This window comes from Camelina sativa, chromosome 15 (genome assembly GCF_000633955.1).
Source record: "Camelina sativa cultivar DH55 chromosome 15, Cs, whole genome shotgun sequence".
Taxonomy (NCBI): domain Eukaryota; kingdom Viridiplantae; phylum Streptophyta; class Magnoliopsida; order Brassicales; family Brassicaceae; genus Camelina; species Camelina sativa.
In genome coordinates, this window is record NC_025699.1 from 18,807,723 (window position 1) to 18,826,848 (window position 19,126).

The window sequence follows — 19,126 nt, forward strand, 5'->3', positions numbered from 1 at the left end:
TTGGTGAGATTTGGTTTTTTGAAAAGTTCTTTCTGTTTCGGGGGAGCAACGAGACCCGTTCCCGAGAGAGAAAATAAGACTTTTTCCAGAATCTCCGCATATGGGTGTTGTTAATGAATTAAAACTAGATATAGACCAAGGTGGTGGTGAGCTATTGGTCTTGACTCTTGAGAGTAAGTGCTCAATGTTACTTGTTTGATTCCACTGAGGATGATTTACGTCTTCAATATGGTATTATATATCAATAGTTACCTCCGGAAACCGGAGAAGTTTATCTAGTTTAGAACTCTTAACGGTTTATTAAAAAAAAATAGTGTTGGACTTATTTTAGAATTTAAAGATTGTGTTAATTGTGGTATGTAAACGTTAATCGAGCAATCTATAACGAGATGATGAGCCACAATTCTGATTATCTATCAGTGTACACTTAAACAAAATTAGGGGCCAATGAAAAAGGCAAAGCCCCGTCAAGTCTTAGTATAATGGATTACATATGAATCTAAATCCGCAATATTTTACATTTTCAAAAGTTTGGAAATATGATCCCACGGCCGGAGTACATACCATTCAAACAAAAAACTAATGTATTGAATGATAAAACTTGAAATTAGTTTGTTCTATTGGTTATAGGATTAGTTTCTTCAATAAATGGTAACCTAATATATATATATATATATATATATATATATATATATATCCAACAATATATAATGTGATTCTCCTATAATTTGCTAAATTTACTAAGGTGATACGACAATTAATGACCTTAGGAATTTCAAATCCAAAATCGTAAAGTAAAAATCTATGATTAAATCTTGGGAGAGGTTCATAGATGATCCTAAACCAAAAACTCCACAAGTCAAAAATCATTGATAATAATAAAATCATTAATAATAATAAAATCATTAATAAATTATATACAATGTGCTATTGCATCATGCGTATTGTTGTAATGCATGTATAAAGGAAATAGATTGACTCAAAAAAGAGATGAAAAGAGACGGTATCAAAATGTTTCTTTTTTAATTTGTAATTAGTACAAAACATATCCGGTGCCAGTTACGTATTTTATAGAATCCTTGTAGCTTTAGTTCGAGAGACTACGCTGGAACCTAACAGAAAACGATAAAGATAAGTCATAAGACATTACTGATCTACTTATTTTACCATCCTCAAATTCAAGTTTAAGATTTTTTTTAATCTTACAAATTATAAGAGCCATAAAAAAATGGTAATATAAATAACGATGTTTTGGCCACACCTAATTAGAGAACTGGCCTACATGGTGGGAGATTATAGGCGGCTGTAAGAAGATACGATGGCGTTTAATGATGCACGATTAGCTGTCTTGTCCCAGGGGAAGTATGGGTTTAATGATTAAAAGTGGTGTTTGAGGTTTGGATGATTGTATCCTACGTGGTCACCTTCAACAACTTCGACTGGAGAGAAAAATAGTCTTTAGCTTGTCCGGCCAAAAACAACATTATCTATGACAAGAAGCTCAAGCTGTTCATATATCCTTGGACGGTGAGATATGGACATGATAATATTTGTGTCTTCATGGCAATGCATGAATCTTATACCGAGTCCATGACTGCTTTATGCATATCTAAATCACAACAAAAGGCTTAACTTTGGTTAATATAATATAATAAGAAAACAAAAGGCTTAACTTTTAAAAGCTTTACAAAGAAAAAAGAAAAAGAAAAAAAAGTACTAACTTAGAAGTTACTGTGAGCTATTTATATTAAATATAGAGACTCTCAAGTCTCACTCATTCGGAGAAAGAATGAGAGATGCAAAATATAATCTTTCATGGCCTAGAAAGATTATCGAACATAAGTTTTTTTTTTTTTTTCAACCACACATTAAAATTAAAAGAGAACTCCAAGATTGGTCGCCCAAACCAGAGGGAAAGAGTTTACAAATGAAATTTCAAAAACTAAGGTCTTTGAAGACCGGGCTAAACAATCTGCTCTTACGTTAGACTCACGAGGGATCCTGTCCAGAGTGAAGAAAGGGAAAGAAGATCTGAGAATAGAGAAGTCCTCCAGTAAAATCGTAAAGGCTGGCCAATCGTCGGGCTTCTGCACCATCGCGATAAGCTCTGCACAATCCGTCTCAAAAGCTTGACAATCCACTCTTGCCTCCAAAATAGACTCCATGGCCCAGAGCAAGGCTTGAAGTTCCGCATGTAAGGGGGTAAGGCCTCGTCGCTGACTCCGAGCTCCCAAGAGAATTGTTGAATCATCCCCATCACAAAACCACCCCAAACCCTGTAAAACATCCGAATTTTTCCATGAACCATCAAATTGACAACGGATAGACGGCTCCCTAATTTCCAAAGAAGCTTGGGGATTTAAAAACTTATCGGAGAGAGATTTGGCCTCAGACACAATAATCTGTCATTTGTTGCCTGATTTAAAATCTCTGTCGGTTTTGCCTCTAAACCCTGAAAAACCTTTTTATTCCTATCTTTCCATATCGACCAAAGTATCCAAGGGAGATAAATAGAAATATTAGTAATCCCGGATTGCCCTGCCACCCGCCAAAAAATAAAATCCAGATTCGAATAGATTGATGTATATGGAAAACCTTCGGCTTCTAGTGATAAAGGAGACAACTCCCAAATACTCATTGATCGCGGACATTCAAAAAGAGCGTGGTTAATGGTCTCCGATTTCAGACCACACCGCTTACACTGCATATCACATCGGATACCGCGGTGTGCAAGCCGTTCCAATACAGGAAGAGTTCCAGAAGCGACCTGCCAGAAAAAATGTTGAACCTTGGAAGGAACCTCAAGTTTCCACGCATGGGCGCGAAGAGCCGTGCACGTAGGTCCAATTTCCACTTCCGTGATTAGTTCCCGTGCTAACCGATAACCAGACTTCACCGAGTACTTCCCTGATTTAGTAAAATGCCAAACTAAAGAATCTGGTTTAAAAACTTTGCTGACCGCTATACTCCGAATAACCGGAATATCCTCCGGATCAAAAAACTCCTCCAGAATAGGTAAATGCCAATCCTTCGTAGATGGATTAATTAAATGATTACCCATCAAACTTGGAAGCAATAGTCGACCTCGACCATTAGCTGGTCTTGGACGAGTATCTGGTAACCACGGATCCCGCCACACTGAGATGGAACAGCCAGAGCCTACTGCCCATCTCGCACCCTGCTCCACTAATGCCTTAGTTGAGTAAATACTCCGCCAAGCAAAAGAAGGGTTATATGGTTTTTGAGCCGAAAGAGGGTGTTTGTTCCTGAAGTACCTACCATGCATTACTCGAGCCATTAGGGAATTCGGATAATGGATAAGACGCTAGTACTATTTTGCCAGCATTGCGTCATTAAATTGTTCAAGGGCTCGGAAACCTATACCCCCTTCACATTTATCTTTACACATTTTATTCCAAGCTACCCAGTGCATGCCACGAGCCTTATCATTAGACTTCCACCATAAGGTAGATATAGCACTCGTCAATCGGGAAGTCAGCTCCTGCGGGAGATTATAACATGACATGACATGGGTAGGAAGTGATGTAGCCACCGATTTAATCATAATCTCCTTACCCCCTTTCGAAAGAAGCTTTGCAGACCAACCGTTAACTCGGTCATCTAATCGATCCTTAACATAACTAAACACCTTGGTTTTCGAACCTTGAAGGCTCTCAGGGATACCCAAATACGAGCCCATGCCGCCTTCTTTAGAAGTACCCATAACGGTTTTTAAATGAGGTCGTAAATCGGAAGAGACTTTTTTACCAAACATAATAGAAGATTTATCCAGATTAACCTCTTGTCCTGAGGCTTTCCCATAATCCCCTAATATTTCCATTACTTTTCTACACTCGGTTGCCTCAGCTTTGCAGAAGAAAAGACTATCATCAGCAAACAGCAAGTGCGAAATAGTAGGACTATCACGGGCAATTTTGATACCCGTTATTTTCTTTTCCCGTTCTGCCTTCTTGATATTTGCTATCAAAACCTCAGTGCAAAGAATGAACAGATACGGCGACAGGGGATCCCCCTGACGAAGACCCCTATGAGGGAGAATGGAACCCTTGGGTTGACCATTCAATAGAACTTGGTATGACACAGAAGAGACACACCACATAATCCACGAGATCTATTTCCTGGCAAAACCGAATTTGACCAAAACCGCCTCCAAGAAATCCCATTCTACTCGATCGTATGCCTTGCTCATATCCGTTTTGAGAGCGAGAAACTCCGTCTGGCAACTCTGATTGGTGTTAAGTCCATGAAACATCTCTTGAGCGACAAGAATATTATCAGTTATTAAACGACCAGAAACAAAGGCCGACTGAGTTTCAGAGACCAAAAGACGTAGAAACCGTTTAAGCCGGAAACACAAAATTTTAGATATAATCTTATAACTGACATTACAAAGACTGATCGGTTGATACTCCGCCATCCGCTGCGGTCTATCAACCTTGGGAATAAGACAAATATTTGTCTCATTTAAACGAGGATCAAAACGATCCGTCCTAAAAAATCCCTGAACCAAAGACACCAAATCCCCTTTCAAAGAGACCAAAACCGTTGAAAGAATAAAGCAGTCATGCCGTCAGGGCCTGGAGTTTTCTCCTGGTGCATCGCGAACAGAGCCTTACGGACTTCCGCCTCAGAAATATCCCGAGTAAGATCTCTATTCATACTCTCCGTGATTAGAGGATTGATTTCGCTAACCATTTCTGGAATGCCATTACCAGCCAACTTCTTAAAAAGATCCTCAAAGTACTTAGTAGCAATATGTTCCATACTCGACGGCGAATCGTTCCAGACATTATCTATGTCAGAAAGACCAACAATTCTATTCCTCACCCGCCTTTGCTTCGTGGAAGCATGAAAATATTTAGTGTTTTTATCTCCAACCCTGAGCCAGAATTTCCTGCTTTTTTGTTGCCAATATATTTCTTCATCATGATACGCCTCCTTTAATTTCCGCTCAATGTCCCGGATTTCCCTTTGAGAAATCGAATCATCCATTTTAGCCTCATGGAGAGCCGCCTTTAAAATAAGCGAGGGACCAGAACTTATACTATTCTTTCGCCACCAAGAGATAGAATTCCTGCAATTCTTTACCTTATCCACAAAGCTAGGGGTGCGGAAATTCCTGGTACGATTCCACCCAGCCTCAACCGCATCCGCTATACCTTCCTTACCCAGCCACCGTTTGTCAAAACGAAACTGTCTAAGCCGTCGCCTATCCCACTTCTGACAATTTGCCAAAATCGGACAATGGTCTGAACCAATCATCTCCAAGTAATCAATCCTTGAGTTCGGATATAACCCATGTCAATCCTCATTACCCACAGCGCGATCTAACCGACAATGGATCACCTGATTATTACATCGGTTTCCCCGCCATGATAACTGATCCCCAAAACAAAGAAACTCAAGCATCCCACAATACCGAAGCACTGAACTGAAAGGTATAAAGGAATTTCATGATGGGTCAATTAAGTTTATTATGACTGAAATACTATTTTCTGTGTCGGCTTATTTAACTAAATACAACTTCATGATGGGTCAATTAAGTTATAATATATCCAAACAGTTATAATTTATCGAAAAATTGCTGGTCACTTTTGTCGGTGAGAAGTTGAGAACCAAAATTTCAGAAATAATGTGATGTTCTATCGATATCACTGTCCGGAAGAGTTATGCCTAAACAATTAACAATTTAAAACCTTACATTGTAAGAAAGTAGCTAAATCATTTTTGACTCACGTCACGCAAGCCACACCCAGTTTTATTTAATTTGGATGAATTTAGTTATGTGAATTAATTGTTATAGAAGATGCTGCAATTTTCGTAAATAGACCTCTAATCTAACACAAATGCATGTTATAGAAAATTTATCCTTGTCACTCAATTGTTCCGGAAAATATTTTTTAAATCCACTAATAATCTTTTTAGTGGACAGCAAATATATTTTAGTTGCTGTGAAAATGAGTTTTCTATACATTATTATGTGAAAAATGGGAAAATCTACTTTGATAAATAAAAAATTCTGTTTTTTTTTCTATTTTGTTTTATAATTTTATTTTCTATTTAACGCATGCATACAGTTACGTTATTCAACAAAAATAACTTAATAAATATATTTCAAAAATTAAATAGCATGTTAATTTTCATACAATCTTTTGCAGTATTTTCTAATTACAACTTTTGCAATTATCGTCGAGCTATGTTGCTATTTATCTGAATTACTAATTTTACATTTTTATTATATACTCATGGATTATATATATACTAGATTTGGATCCGTGCTAGAGCACGGGTTAAAATTTCTTTTATCTTTATTATAATTTCAAAATAAAATATAATTTAGAAGATGGTTTAGCATTGTAAACTGAGAAACGATTGTTATTATTATTTTTTTTGTATGAATATGTATTTTGGTGAATGGAGATCTGAATGATTTATATCAATGTTTTTTAATCAGGACCAGACCGGCCGGTCGGTTCGATCCAACCACAACCCAATAGATATTCCGGTCATGGTAACCTCTAAAAACCTAAAAAATTAAACCCGCAAAAAAAATAGAAAAACCCACTAAAAACTCGTGAACTGGAGGGTCGGACCGGGTTGTCGATCTCAAATTAAAATATTTTATTTTGGTCACACTTTAAACTCAAACCAAATTAAAAATAAATGTTGTTATTTATAAAAGAATCAGTTAGTTATTTTATCTAATCATTTAAAAGTTTAATTTTAGTTGCTTAGTACCTAACTATGTATGTTTTGTTCATATATTTATAAAAAGTAGATGTTATATTCATAAAATGTAATCAAACTAATAAACTAATTGACCTGTAATTCAATCGGTCCGACTTGTTGACCCAGTGACCCGAAAGACTTCCGGTTCACCTTCCGGTCCGGTTTTAAAGACATTGATTTATATTAAAAGCTTGGAAGGATGTTAGGTCAGATTTTATTTTGAAATCCACATAAAATCTCAGAAATCACGATTAAGTGTGATTAATTGCCAAGATTTTATTCTTTTTTATACCTAACAGTATATTTTTGTGCTATATAGTGTAACAATATATGGAATAATTAAGATTTTTTTTAGAAATTGTATAAATCATTGGAAGATTATCTATAAGAGGATTCTTTGAGATATTCTGAAGTGTATTTGTAATTTCATATAGCCCACGGATTTCATCTATAACTTTTTTTTTTGTAACCAACCTATATTTAATATATTATTTATTTTGTAACCAACTTATAAAAATTATATATTCTACAAAAAAAAGTTGTGTACTTCCGTTTTATTATACAAAAAAAATTGTGTACTTCCGTTTTATTATACAAAAAAAGTTGTGTACTTTCTATTTATGATTGAGAGTATATTTTTATCCCCTTTAATAACTTGGTTAACGTTGTGGTCTATCAATAAAATCTCAGGAAAATAAATTGGTAATATTGTAATTGTAGATCTTTGGAAACAACGTGATCTTCCGAAAATAAAGTTTGGAATATCCATGAACTATCAATTTGGAATATCACGTTTAAGATTTTCTGTTACAATTAAGGTTTTATTTGTTACCTTTAATATATGAACTATCAACTTGTAACTAATTAATATATAGATTAATCTATAACCTATTTGTAACCATTTATTAAAATTATAAAGTCTTATAAAGTCTACCAAAACAATGTTATGTACTTCCATTTTATTAAAAAGAGGATTTATCATTTATCATTTATTATCTATATATGAAGAGTTATCTTATGAAGAGTATAGGGTCAATGTAGATCCTATATATAACCTATTTTTATTTTTATGAATTTGTAACCATTTCTATTTTTTATAAAGTCTACGATTTGATACAAACATACGAAAGGAGGATCTTCATATATATTATAACTAAATCTTGCTCCACGATTTATGGATATCATTTATCATTTATCATTTATTATCTATATATGAAGAGTTATCTTATGAAGAGTATAGGGTCAATGTATATCCTATATATAACCTATTTTATTTTTATGCATTTGTAACCATTTATATTTTTTATAAAGTCTACAAAAACTAAATTGTGTACTTCCCTTTTATTAAAAAGGGGATATATATATATATATATTAAGGTATTTGCATGGATTTTGATATATCACCAATAATCTATAACTAATGAAAAAATAGTCGGTCGTTGCAAATTATTAATTTATCTTCCATAATAATGATTTGTTATGGTGGCGGTTCAGTTTTACGAAGAAAAAAAAAATGGTTAGTTCATTAATTTTAGATATATTCTGGTTATGCAATATCATTAAATATAATTATTGTTTTAGACAAAGGAAAAGCAATGTATTGTCAAACAAATTGATTGTGAGTAAAGTGGTCAAATATTTTTGGATTGGGTCGGTTCGGTTTTAGATCGCTTTGATTTGTGGGTTGGGTCTTCGGTTTAGGTATCGGTCGGATTGACTTCAGATCACATTGTTTTTAGTTCAGACCACTTCCGGGTTGATCAATTTCAGTTGGAACTTTTACTAAGGTGTGTTCCTCCGATTCTAATATCGTATTAAATTTTACATGCTTTCAGTTTAAACACGTTTTATAATTTGTGTGAAACAAGTTAGGATATATTTAGATAAAGCTTGTACCATAAGGTTGGTGATGAGTCAAAATTTAGAGAAGAAAACAAAAATATGTGCAATCTCCAAGGGGTGATTACGAAAGCTCACCTCACATATATATAGTACGATTTGCTTTCTAAGTTTCTTCCATACGTGTTTTAGTTTTACTTACAATTCACGAATTATGGGAAATTTTTATGCTAAAAGTAATATTTTAAAATTCGAATATATTTCCCGAGTGAGAGAAATCGCGTGCATGGCCCTCACTCGCGGCGATTTCTCTCTCAAAACTCTTTCTTTTCTGAACACAACCTCGTGCGCCGTCGGTCGGGTTCTCCGTCGATTCCGGCGACGATGAGGACCCGTGGCTCATGGTGCTTCATCCGTAAACCGATGCATCAGCTAGGCAAATCTCTCAGATCAAAATCAAGGGAGAAGTGGAGGGGAGAAGTTTCTGTGCGACACTGTCAGTGAGAGCTCCATCGCCAGTGTAGTGACGCAGAACAGAAGAAGGAGATCCACGGCGAGGAACGGGTGAGGATAGTGGTTAGATCTGCGGACTGGAGATTCTGAAGGTTTCGATGCGCCGTTGTTCGATGGGGGAGGTCGTCTGCGGCAAGGCGGAGCTAAGCCACCGTTGAAGGTTTGCAGATCTACTCCCTACCGCTATTTCTCTCTCACGACTGAGCTTGGATCTCCTCGACGAAGGTAAGCTCGGTTATCTTCTTTCTCCTCCCCCACGGCTCTACGGTGGCGGGATGGCAACGGATCCTGGATCACCATCTCCATTCGACTCACGGTGTCCAGACACACCGGAGGTCCTGTTCCGGTGTGTATCCGCAATTCATGGGCGGCGGCTCCAACAGAGTTCTTCTTTTGGGGATTAGGGTTTCCTGAACCGGTTAAAGGAAACCGAATCGGTTTTGTATTCTGTGGTTTGTTTTGGTTTGTTGTATTCGGTTTAGACCTTTAAGAGATTGTAATGGGCCTAAATCCAAAAATAGCATATTGGGCACTTATTTATATAAATTGAATACCCTTTAAAAAAAATCGAATATAAAGTAAACAAATTTTTTTTTGGGTCAATAAAAAACAAAATTTAGAAACTATTATTGAGTACTCTACTTTCACAAATGAAATAGCTTTGCAAATCAGCTCCTATTTATACACCTATGGAAGATTGATTTCGTCGCCGAAAGGTTTTGTGTCATACCGTACCATGCTCTACATACATCATACATGTGTTCTTAACACATTCGTAATAAACAAAAAAAAGACAATTATATATAATTTTCAAAAAACCATTTTAAATTTAATTCTCAATAGAAATATTGATGACTTTGTTCAGAATTTGAGTATAGGTTTTCAGGTTTCAAAGTTATTGAGTCCATTGATTATGCTTTTATACACACAAAATTATATTTGATTGGTAACTTTAAACGGTAATATTTTTTTAATGGTATAAAAGAGCCGTAAAAGGGTAAAAAACAAATAAGTAAAAGAAAATGATAACATAATTCTGTAAGAGTTGAAGGTGTTTGTCAAATTTAAAGAATCTGTTGTTTGTTTTAAAGATATTTTGACAAAAAAAAATTGGAGAGATCTAAAATATCGATAGTTTTTTTGGTTTATGTTGGATCGATACTTAAACTTTTAGTGGAAATATAAGTTTCGAATATGTTTTAAAGTTGTGTTCTAAAGCATAAAACAACCATTCAAACTTGAAAAAGTGTTCACATTGTGTCTTAAACTTAAAACAACCCTTACCGATCAAAGATAAAAGATAAAAAGAGTTATGTTTCTTCTTTCTTATACCTATTTTCAACTAAACGTAGGAATTCCTTTAAAGTATTTCCAAGTAATTGTTTATATTACAATCCAAGTTAAATAATAGGGATGTTCACGCGCACCTTGTGACAATATTATATTCATACATTTCTTTATAATACATGCAAAATAAAATATATAGTAAACCACATTTATTAAATGAACAGATAGTAAATTAAAAAAAAAAAAAAAATCAAACTTTTGAAAGTACAATAATTAGTTGTAGACCACAATATGTAATTTAGTAAATTTATGCTATTATCATGTCTAGGCTAATCAAATCATGTCCACTGCACTATCCAAATTCAGATTATGTTTAACCATTACAACATCTTTAGTTAACTACTCAAAAACGTTTTTGTTCAAAAAAAAAATAAAAAAAATAAAAAACTACTCAAAAACGTTTGGTAAACATAAATTATTTAAATCGATTTATCTAACGTAGAAACATTTATAACTACATCAGTTACGTTTTACACCTACCAAAACATATTATATGGACTAATAGAAATTTCGGTGACTAAAACACCGGCATGAATATTTTTTTTCCAATAAATATATAGATTAGTTCACATGAGTCAGTTGTGGAGAATATTTTTTATGTACGTAAGATAATAGGGTTACATAAATATTTCGTACTGATTTATCCGTTTTAAAATTTGCACTACGTAAATCAAAAATGAAAGAAAAGAGGAGAATTAGGCTATAAATCAAGTCAAGAACAAAAAAAGACAATGAATTTGAATTTATTGCAAACTGTTGAAAAAAAAAATCATACTCTTTAAACAAGTAATAAGACAACCATAAATGATAAGAGGAAAAAACAAACCAACAATTAAATGATTGAGACAGACCTAAAAACCCCACTAATCATTTAAGGTAAAAAAGAGATGAAATTTACAAGAGTGTGCAAAAAACCAAGATTATGAAGTTGTATAACGAACTAGGCATAACCACGACACAATACAACCCGAGCCAGACGGTGCCGCAACACAAACACAGCCTGTCTTTAAAAGCCTTCGTTTAATATTATACTCTTCCTTTCTTTAAATACCCTTCTCTTCTTCTTCCTCTTCTGCTCTCTTCATCTTCTAAGAAACTCACATTTTTACCATTATTTTGCTCTGCTCAGGTCAGCTTTTCTCTCTCTCTCCCTCTTTCCTCTCTCTTCTACTTTACGGTACTTACAACATTGTCATTGCAACTACTTACAACTTCCATGAATGAATCTTATGTACACACTTGCTGTCTTAAGTTTCAGTTCTTGTCTGATCCAATCCAGATCTAGTTTCTGCATTTTGTGTCTTGTGTCTTGTGAACTTTATGCTTCTTCACTGTCTTTATGTTTGTTGTTGTGTCGGTTTGTTTTTCTTTTTCTCCAGCTAAAAAAAGTCTCAGTTGTTAAGTAATGTTGAAGTAAACAGTTTCAAGATCTGAATTAACTAACACTGGTTTAGTTAAAGAACTCAATTCGATTTAGAAAATATCATTTGTTCTTGAAAACAGATCCGGATCTGAGAATCACTTGCTGTGTTTTCATTGGTTCTTGATTAAGATTCGATCTCTTTGTTCAATTTGAAGTCCTGATTTGCTTTTCTTGAAAATGCAGCGGGAAGAGTGAAGAAACGATGGCAAAGATGCAATTCTCAATCTTTATCGCTGTCGTCGCGCTCATGGTTTGCTCTGCATCTGCTAAAACCTTAAGCCCTCCAGCTCCAATGCTGCCACCATCACCAGCTCCAGCACCAGCCCCGGAAAATGTGAATCTCACCGCGCTCTTAAGCGTAGCTGGTCCTTTCCACACGTTCCTTGACTACCTTCTCTCAACTGGAGTCATTGAGACCCTCCAAAACCAAGCTAACAACACCGAGGAAGGAGTTACGATCTTTGTCCCCAAGGATGATGCTTTCAAGGCTCAGAAGAATCCTCCTTTGTCCAATCTCACAAAGGATCAGCTCAAACAGCTTCTTCTCTTCCACGCTCTGCCTCATTACTACTCCCTTTCCGAATTCAAGAACTTGAGCCAGTCTGGTCCAGTGAATACCTTTGCTGGTGGCCAATACTCGTTGAAATTCACAGATGTTTCAGGCACGGTTCGAATTGATTCTCTATGGACCAGGACTAAAGTCAGCAGCAGTGTTTTCTCCACTGACCCTGTGGCTGTTTACCAAGTGAACCGTGTGCTTCTACCCGAAGCAATCTTTGGTACTGATGTCCCTCCAATGCCGGCTCCAGCTCCTGCTCCTGTCGTCAGTGCTCCTTCTGATTCGCCTTCCGCTGCTGACTCTGAAGGAGCCAATGCTTCTTCACCAACGTCCTCGCACAAGAACTCCGGACAGAAGATGGCTCTTGCTCCAATCGCCATGGTTGTTTCCGGTTTGGTGGCAATGTTATTGTGATCAAATGGTTTTTGCAGATTGAGTATGTTTTAAGTTACAGTGTCAAAGATTGTATTACATCATTCCCAATTGTCTTTTGATTTTTGAGCCCCATTTTTTATTATACATTTTTAATCATTATAATTGTCGTCATTACCATTGTTGTGAATTGAGATTGTTCCTCCATTTTACTTTTCTTTAGTTGATTTTGCTTCATTTGCAAGTTAAGATGATACCAAGAGGTTTAAAGTTCATTCTTTTATTTTTTTTGGCAAACAAATTTCATTCTCTTTGATACAATTTCAAGATAAGTCACTATATAATAATTTCAATATAAGTCAAAGCCTTCTTTTTTTGTTTTGTAATATGTGAGTGAAATTATACTATCAACTCTCCACCAAGCAGTGAAATTATATGTAGTCCATGGGGGATAGAAGATATCAAAATAGAGACAAAGGATTGACCAAACAACAATTACATAACCTACTGCTGGTTCTCCATAGTGAAGAGTTAGAGGTAGAACATATTGATATATAGGATAATTTTATCATATCGCTTTAATTTTAAATTGTAATATTGATTAGTTTGGTGCTTTTGTTGGTGAGTTTCTGTATTCAGTTTAATTTATTTTACACATTCTTTTAGGGATAGCTTTTAATAAGTTTTCATTTTGCCCCATCATTTTAAAAAAAAAATTGGTCTTCAGATTATTGTTTTTCTCTTTGCTTTTTTCCATAAGATAAAATTAAAAGTGGTTTTCCGGCGTCCGTCACCTTCATCTCTAGTTTTTACTTCTCTTTATTTCTGCAAGTTCCTAGTTTTTATAGTGTAAATAACGGCAAATCACAGATTTCATATCTATGCTTTTAGCCATATTGTGACGGTGGTGATATATGCTTCTCTTCAGGTGATTCAAGATATGGGCTTTCACTCGCTTCTGTTTTATTCTCCAATTTCGATAGCCTATCATCTTAACTTGCCGTATTGGTCAGATTCATCCGATCGATGTTCTTTGTCTCTTGTGATACCGATTCATTTGAATCGGGATGGTTGTCCCTATATAAGTTTTTTTCCAGTGGTATTCCTCACCGGCGTAATCCCTGGTTCTCAACCGATGATTCTTCTCTGCACCATTTATATGGAGATATCATTTGGATTTTCGATCCGGGAATCAACAAATTAACCATCTCACTTGAAGGAACTGGTCCACGCAGGCTTTGTATTGGCCTTCGACTTTTGATGACATGGTCTGACGATGATGTTCTCTCTATTCATCGGTCAAAAAGTTTAGGTGTTATGAACGGAGAAACCATGTTCACAAACCGGCAAAGACGCATACAACGTTTCAAAAGACATGTTCTAGGAGCTTTTCAAGCAACATATCATTGTATTGTTTTAATCAAAGTGATGCGAAAAGCATTTAGGAGTTTCATCTACAAGATGTTAACCTTTTACGAGTATACGAAGAGGAGACTTAACAGATTTCACTTGTTGCTTGTAAGGCTTCCGTTAAGAAAGGAGAGTTACTTCTACTTCTTCGTCGAAATTATGTTCAATTTGTTTTACTTGTTTCAATGGTTATTTTTGAATTGTTCATATATATCATATATTATGTAACATGTTTATGATAACGTAAATGTTTGCCGTTAAAAAAAAAAAAAAAATTAAAAGTGGTTTTTCACTATTCGTAATTTAAAAATATTATTTTTGATATGAGATTTTGTGTTATTTATTTGGCTGGAGTTTCAAAAGTCTCTACAATTTAATCTCCGGTTCAATCCACTAAATCACTAAATTATGACCTCACCTCACCTGTTAGGATAATTAAGATAAATATCAATGGTCCATAAAGAAGATAACCTTTGAATCTACATGAAACAGAGGAGCACAACACAACACAACAATGGCCTCTCACTTCTTCACACCGTCACCAACACCAACCGCCACCGGTGACGCCGTCTATGTAGCGACGGTGCCGCTTAAAGCGTCCCCTGGCCCACCGCAGCTTATTATGTCTATGGCTTACTCACTTAACCTCTGGAAACTACAGCATTTCATGGTCCTCATCAAACCTTCTTCTCCTATTCCTCAAGAGGTAGAGGAGAGACCTTTATAACATTCTTCCCTAAAATGAGTTACTGTTTCTGAACAAATCCGTTTTGTGGAACCTCTAGGTGATTGTGTTTGATTTTCAGCCACGTAATCCAGAGAGCATAGAAACAGCAATCTCAGTTTTGTCAGGAAATTTGATTCCAGGTTCTGATTCCCAGACAATGATATCGAATGTAATCTGTGATTCATCATTCAGATAGTTTTTTTCTCCGGATTTCGACGAATCTTTTTGATCATGGAGGAGAGTTATGTGTAGATAACAAAGGTGAAAAGAGTAGGAATCGTGTAAATGTAGTCAAGATTCTGATTTAAACTTTTTTTTTGGTGGATAGGTGTAGTTCTTGAAAGAAGGTTGAAGAATGTTCCAAGACAAAGATGTTGGATGGTTGGATCATCCAAAGAGAATGCTATGGAAATGGCGATTGAGTTTAATAACTCATGGGAGACTGATCTTAGAGTTGGCTTTCATGACTGCCGTCATTATACTAATGGTACTCAGCTTTTAATCAAGAAGACTTTGTTTTTTTTTTTTTTTTTTTGTTTCTAAGTCTTTTTGTCTTTGCCTTATAATCTTTGGAATACAGAACTTGTCCAACATCTTACCGGCGAAATACAAATCTTGGAGCGACTTCCACGAAGCTAATGTTAATAATATCCACCTCAGTCATAGATGAAACAAATGGTCACTTATTGTAGTACTAAGAGTTTATTCTCAGCTATTATGATGTGATAATTAGTCGTTGGAAATAAAAATTTAAATGTTGTCCTATTGTTTATTAGTAAGAGTGGTTAGTTTTTCTATCTTTTTATAAGATTTTTCTTACCTTATTCAAATTTATGCTTGTAATTGTAACTAATCAAAAGTTTAGAGCCAAAACAAGAGCCAATGAAACTTGAAACACATGTTTGAAATTTTCTTACTCCCAACTAGAAAATATTACAAATGAGCTCATGACTAAGAAGTAACGGAATTCAAAACATAGAAGTAGGGGTGTCAATTGGGCCTAAGGCCCGCGGGCATCGCCCGTTAGGTAGCATAGCGGGGCGGGCATGAGCCTTGTAATTGAAGCCCGAAAAATAGCGGGTCTTGCGGATTAAGACCATTTTGTCCGCGAGTGCGGCGGTCATGTCCATCGCGGGCGGTAGGTTATCCGATGGGCGATGAAAAATTCTGCTGCATCGTCTTCGTTAGTCTCCTAATCGGATGGTGAATCAGAGATTCGAATACGGATAATATTAGGGATTCATATGCGGAAGAAATTACGAGAGTGATTGGAAAGATGAATCAAGAGCATAGAAGTTTAATTCTACGGACAACTACGAGAAAAATCTTGCAAGAGGTTCTTCTTCTTTTTCCATCATAATTCATGTCTCTTAAGATCTCTCAGTTTGTAATCCTACTTTACATGGGTTTGAGTATTTGCAGAGGTTGAACAACTTCTTGAACCCAAAGAAAGAGCAATTCTTCAACAAATCTGAAGATGATTTCAACAGTAAGTTCTCTCAAATGATTTTATCTTTAAGATTACATTTCACAGTCATTCTCATAGCAATCTAATGACCATTTGCTTTGGTTTAAATTTACAGTCATTCTTTTAATTGAGCTTTGTGCTTTGAGTTAGTACTATTGATGGTTTCAACAGTTCAACACTTTGTTTTTGTTTTTTCCAGAGCTAAAGAGATCTCTTTACTGTTAGTTCTCTCAATTTGGAAGGATACTTGATGTGGTTGTGTTAAAGACACCTAAGCTCTGGGGACAAGCCTGGGTTGTCTTCACTGAAGTCACAACTGCTAGTAATGCTGTCCGTCAAATGCAAAAATTTCCCTTCTATGATAAGCCAATGGTACCTTTTCGCATGTCTTATGTTCCAGCTCTTTCCATTAGAAATTTAAGACTATAAAAAGCTCAGAAAGTTGCAAAGATTAACTTAGGAGTAGTAATTGAGTTTGATTGCTGATTATATTAATTTGAAGGAAATATGACGACATTAGATGTTGAGGGCACACATAAGTGATTGCTAAGTAGTAGACTAGTGAAATCTGAATTGCCATTACACATTACTATTCATATCATCATTGGAAACTACAGTGACGGAAATCTCGTTGCTTCTTTGTTAGCTAGTAAGCTACACGTGATACAGGTTGATGAGTTTTATGCTAATATATCTCTGAAATATTAAATTCAATCTTGTTCATAAGAAAAATTTGTAAGCTTTTGTAATATTGCTCACATCGCATTATTCAGTTGCATAGTTGCATAGTTGTTGTTCACGGCTAGAGGTACGTACGGAGCTTGGTGGAGGAGAGGAAGAAGATCCCCGCAGGCATGCCCATGAGTCCGCAAAGTTAAGCGGAGCGAACATGGACATTGATATGTCGCCCGCCGCCCGTGGTGGATCTGTCCACGGTGGATCACTGAAAAGACGGACCGTCACTAAAACTATTAAAAAAAGACATAAATGATTCGGTATGATTTGGTTTTGGATTTGTTTTTTTTTTCGGGTGATTTTTCAAAAATTAAGAACGTCCAAAATGAATATCTTTTTCAATCGTCACCGACCAATCGCTTGAAAAAAAGCAAATAATCAAAGACGACTAGCTTGTTGACCAAAAAGAAAAAAAAAATCAAAAACTAGCTCATGTATATTGTTGGGACTAGAAACAACAAGTAAAAGAATGATTTTATCGAATAAGATCTGGGCAGACTTTCGGTACAAATCGACTAGAAACAATGAAGAACAACGAACTGGATTTTGTATTGACTTTTTCTTTACTGATTTGCTCTGAGTTTTGTTACATGGCCTTTTCGTGTTCTCGAGCCGGATATTTAAACTAAAACCCTAAGCCTAACTTCTCCTCGATCTCCTCCGGCTATCTCGCACGTGACCCAACCGTGTAGATCACGACCTCCTCTTTGAATTGACCTCGCTCCCGGACTTGAGCTCTCCTTCCGGGCCTTAACCAGGCCCATAATCGTTACCGAGGCTCCCCTCTTAATGGGCCTATCGAGTGGGCCTTTGCTCGGCGAAACCCAACACCAACATATATGTAAATTGCATACGTATATAATTAAGAATATGTATACGTATTAAGAAGAAGTACTAATTTACCTTTTCACAAACAAGTCATTTGTGATAAAAATCAAAGTATGTAATATGTATTGATCAATATTATAATATAATAAATTTGTATATAAAACTGAGAACTATATCCAATTCCCGACAGATCTATTTTTCGGATCATATCAAACAAATCTAGATATTTGGTAGACTTCAAAGTTCAAACCATCAGATAAATCACCACTCGAACACAGGACCACCGGACAAGCACTCTTTACTTGTATGTGTAAAATCACCTTTCAAAACCTAAAAAAAATTCATATCCCACTTAGTTTTGTTTCTTGTCGATATATTAAATTTTTCTAAAGATAATACCCAAGTAAAATAAGACCCCACCATCTCTGTTAATCATGGGGTCATTTCCTAAAGCGAAGCCCCAAGTTTGTATCTCCACTATTTGCCTTTTTTTTTTTTCTTTCCTAAAACTTTTAGGGAAAATTAAAACTAAAATAGTACTATGATAAACACAAGCACTACGATACTACGAGTAGATAACAAATAAACAAAAAGGAATTTTATTTTCCCAATTGGCCACTTGCACTTTTTACCAAATAAATACCTCTAAGTAACCTCTCTTCTCTTTCGTCAAAACTCATTTGCTCTCTCCAAGTACCACAACAAAAGTTTGAACAAGAAGCAAGACTTATTAAAGATGCTCAAGTTGTTGCGAAATCTTCGAAAAAGCCCGCGTGTGGCGGATGAAAGCGCGTTACCTTCCACGGCGGTTGACGGCGATCACGGGGGAGAAGACGGGAGTAATAACGGCGTGATGATGAAGTTCCCGTTGTCGATCATGTCATGTTTTGCGGTTCCACGTGTGAGCAAGACAGATGGTGTGTGGGTGTCGGGAGATTACGGTAGGGTCTCGTCGGAGGTTAACCATCTCATGGTTTGTGATGGCATGAGATACGCTCTCTTAATGTAATTATTATTATTATATCTCGAACTTAAATTAGCTAGTACTTAATACACATTTGTTTTGTGTTTATGGCTTTTAATTAGGGAATCTAGCTAGTGAGATATACAAATGCTTTTCACTTTTGTTTTTTTTTTTTTTTTTTTTTTTTTTTT

At 35.7% G+C, this 19,126-nt stretch overlaps 4 protein-coding genes across 5 annotated transcripts; 3 read left to right on the forward strand and 1 right to left on the reverse strand.

Annotated features, from left to right (window-relative positions):
• Positions 1,875 to 3,298, reverse strand: LOC109129123. The gene is made up of 3 exons (XM_019236762.1): positions 2,596 to 3,298; positions 2,462 to 2,538; positions 1,875 to 2,276 (listed from the first exon to the last, which is right to left on the reverse strand). Exons 1-3 carry the CDS (start codon positions 3,296 to 3,298, stop codon positions 1,875 to 1,877), a joined length of 1,182 nt encoding a protein of 393 aa, XP_019092307.1.
• On the forward strand, positions 11,410 to 13,025 carry LOC104747151 (fasciclin-like arabinogalactan protein 7). Its single transcript, XM_010468729.2, has 2 exons — positions 11,410 to 11,578; positions 12,056 to 13,025. Exon 2 carries the CDS (start codon positions 12,075 to 12,077, stop codon positions 12,843 to 12,845), a length of 771 nt encoding a protein of 256 aa, XP_010467031.1. The 5' UTR covers positions 11,410 to 11,578; positions 12,056 to 12,074; the 3' UTR covers positions 12,846 to 13,025.
• LOC104747152 lies at positions 14,581 to 15,735 on the forward strand. 2 transcript variants are annotated; one of them, XM_010468730.2, is made up of 4 exons: positions 14,593 to 14,919; positions 14,999 to 15,080; positions 15,269 to 15,427; positions 15,521 to 15,735. In XM_010468730.2, the coding sequence occupies exons 1-4, from the start codon at positions 14,728 to 14,730 to the stop codon at positions 15,577 to 15,579; spliced, it is 492 nt and encodes a 163-aa protein (XP_010467032.1). In that variant the 5' UTR covers positions 14,593 to 14,727; the 3' UTR covers positions 15,580 to 15,735. The 2 variants fall into 2 exon arrangements, with proteins under 2 accessions (XP_010467033.1, XP_010467032.1); XM_010468731.2 differs by lacking the exon at positions 15,521 to 15,735 and having other exon boundaries at positions 14,581 to 14,919; positions 14,999 to 15,109; positions 15,269 to 15,356.
• LOC104747153 lies at positions 16,217 to 19,043 on the forward strand. The gene is made up of 3 exons (XM_019236763.1): positions 16,217 to 16,276; positions 16,363 to 16,429; positions 18,622 to 19,043. Exons 1-3 carry the CDS (start codon positions 16,217 to 16,219, stop codon positions 18,978 to 18,980), a joined length of 486 nt encoding a protein of 161 aa, XP_019092308.1. The 3' UTR covers positions 18,981 to 19,043.

What these genes read in the sequence shown, in the direction of transcription:
- LOC104747151 (XM_010468729.2), top strand. Translation starts at nt 12,075, where the DNA reads ATGGCAAAGATGCAATTCTCAATCTTTATCGCTGTCGTCGCGCTCATG.
- LOC109129123 (XM_019236762.1), bottom strand. Translation starts at nt 3,298, where the DNA reads ATGGCTCGAGTAATGCATGGTAGGTACTTCAGGAACAAACACCCTCTT. An exon ending in TTTATCACTAGAAGCCGAAG is followed by an intron (nt 2,539 to 2,595) that starts GTTTTCCATATA and finishes GGCGGGTGGCAG; the next exon opens with GGCAATCCGGGATTACTAAT. An exon ending in GGAAAGATAGGAATAAAAAG is followed by an intron (nt 2,277 to 2,461) that starts GTTTTTCAGGGT and finishes GATGTTTTACAG; the next exon opens with GGTTTGGGGTGGTTTTGTGA.
- LOC104747152 (XM_010468730.2), top strand. Translation starts at nt 14,728, where the DNA reads ATGGCCTCTCACTTCTTCACACCGTCACCAACACCAACCGCCACCGGT. An exon ending in GTCAGGAAATTTGATTCCAG is followed by an intron (nt 15,081 to 15,268) that starts GTTCTGATTCCC and finishes TTTGGTGGATAG; the next exon opens with GTGTAGTTCTTGAAAGAAGG. An exon ending in CTGCCGTCATTATACTAATG is followed by an intron (nt 15,428 to 15,520) that starts GTACTCAGCTTT and finishes TTTGGAATACAG; the next exon opens with AACTTGTCCAACATCTTACC.
- LOC104747153 (XM_019236763.1), top strand. Translation starts at nt 16,217, where the DNA reads ATGAATCAAGAGCATAGAAGTTTAATTCTACGGACAACTACGAGAAAA. An exon ending in CGAGAAAAATCTTGCAAGAG is followed by an intron (nt 16,277 to 16,362) that starts GTTCTTCTTCTT and finishes GAGTATTTGCAG; the next exon opens with AGGTTGAACAACTTCTTGAA. An exon ending in ATCTGAAGATGATTTCAACA is followed by an intron (nt 16,430 to 18,621) that starts GTAAGTTCTCTC and finishes AATACCTCTAAG; the next exon opens with TAACCTCTCTTCTCTTTCGT.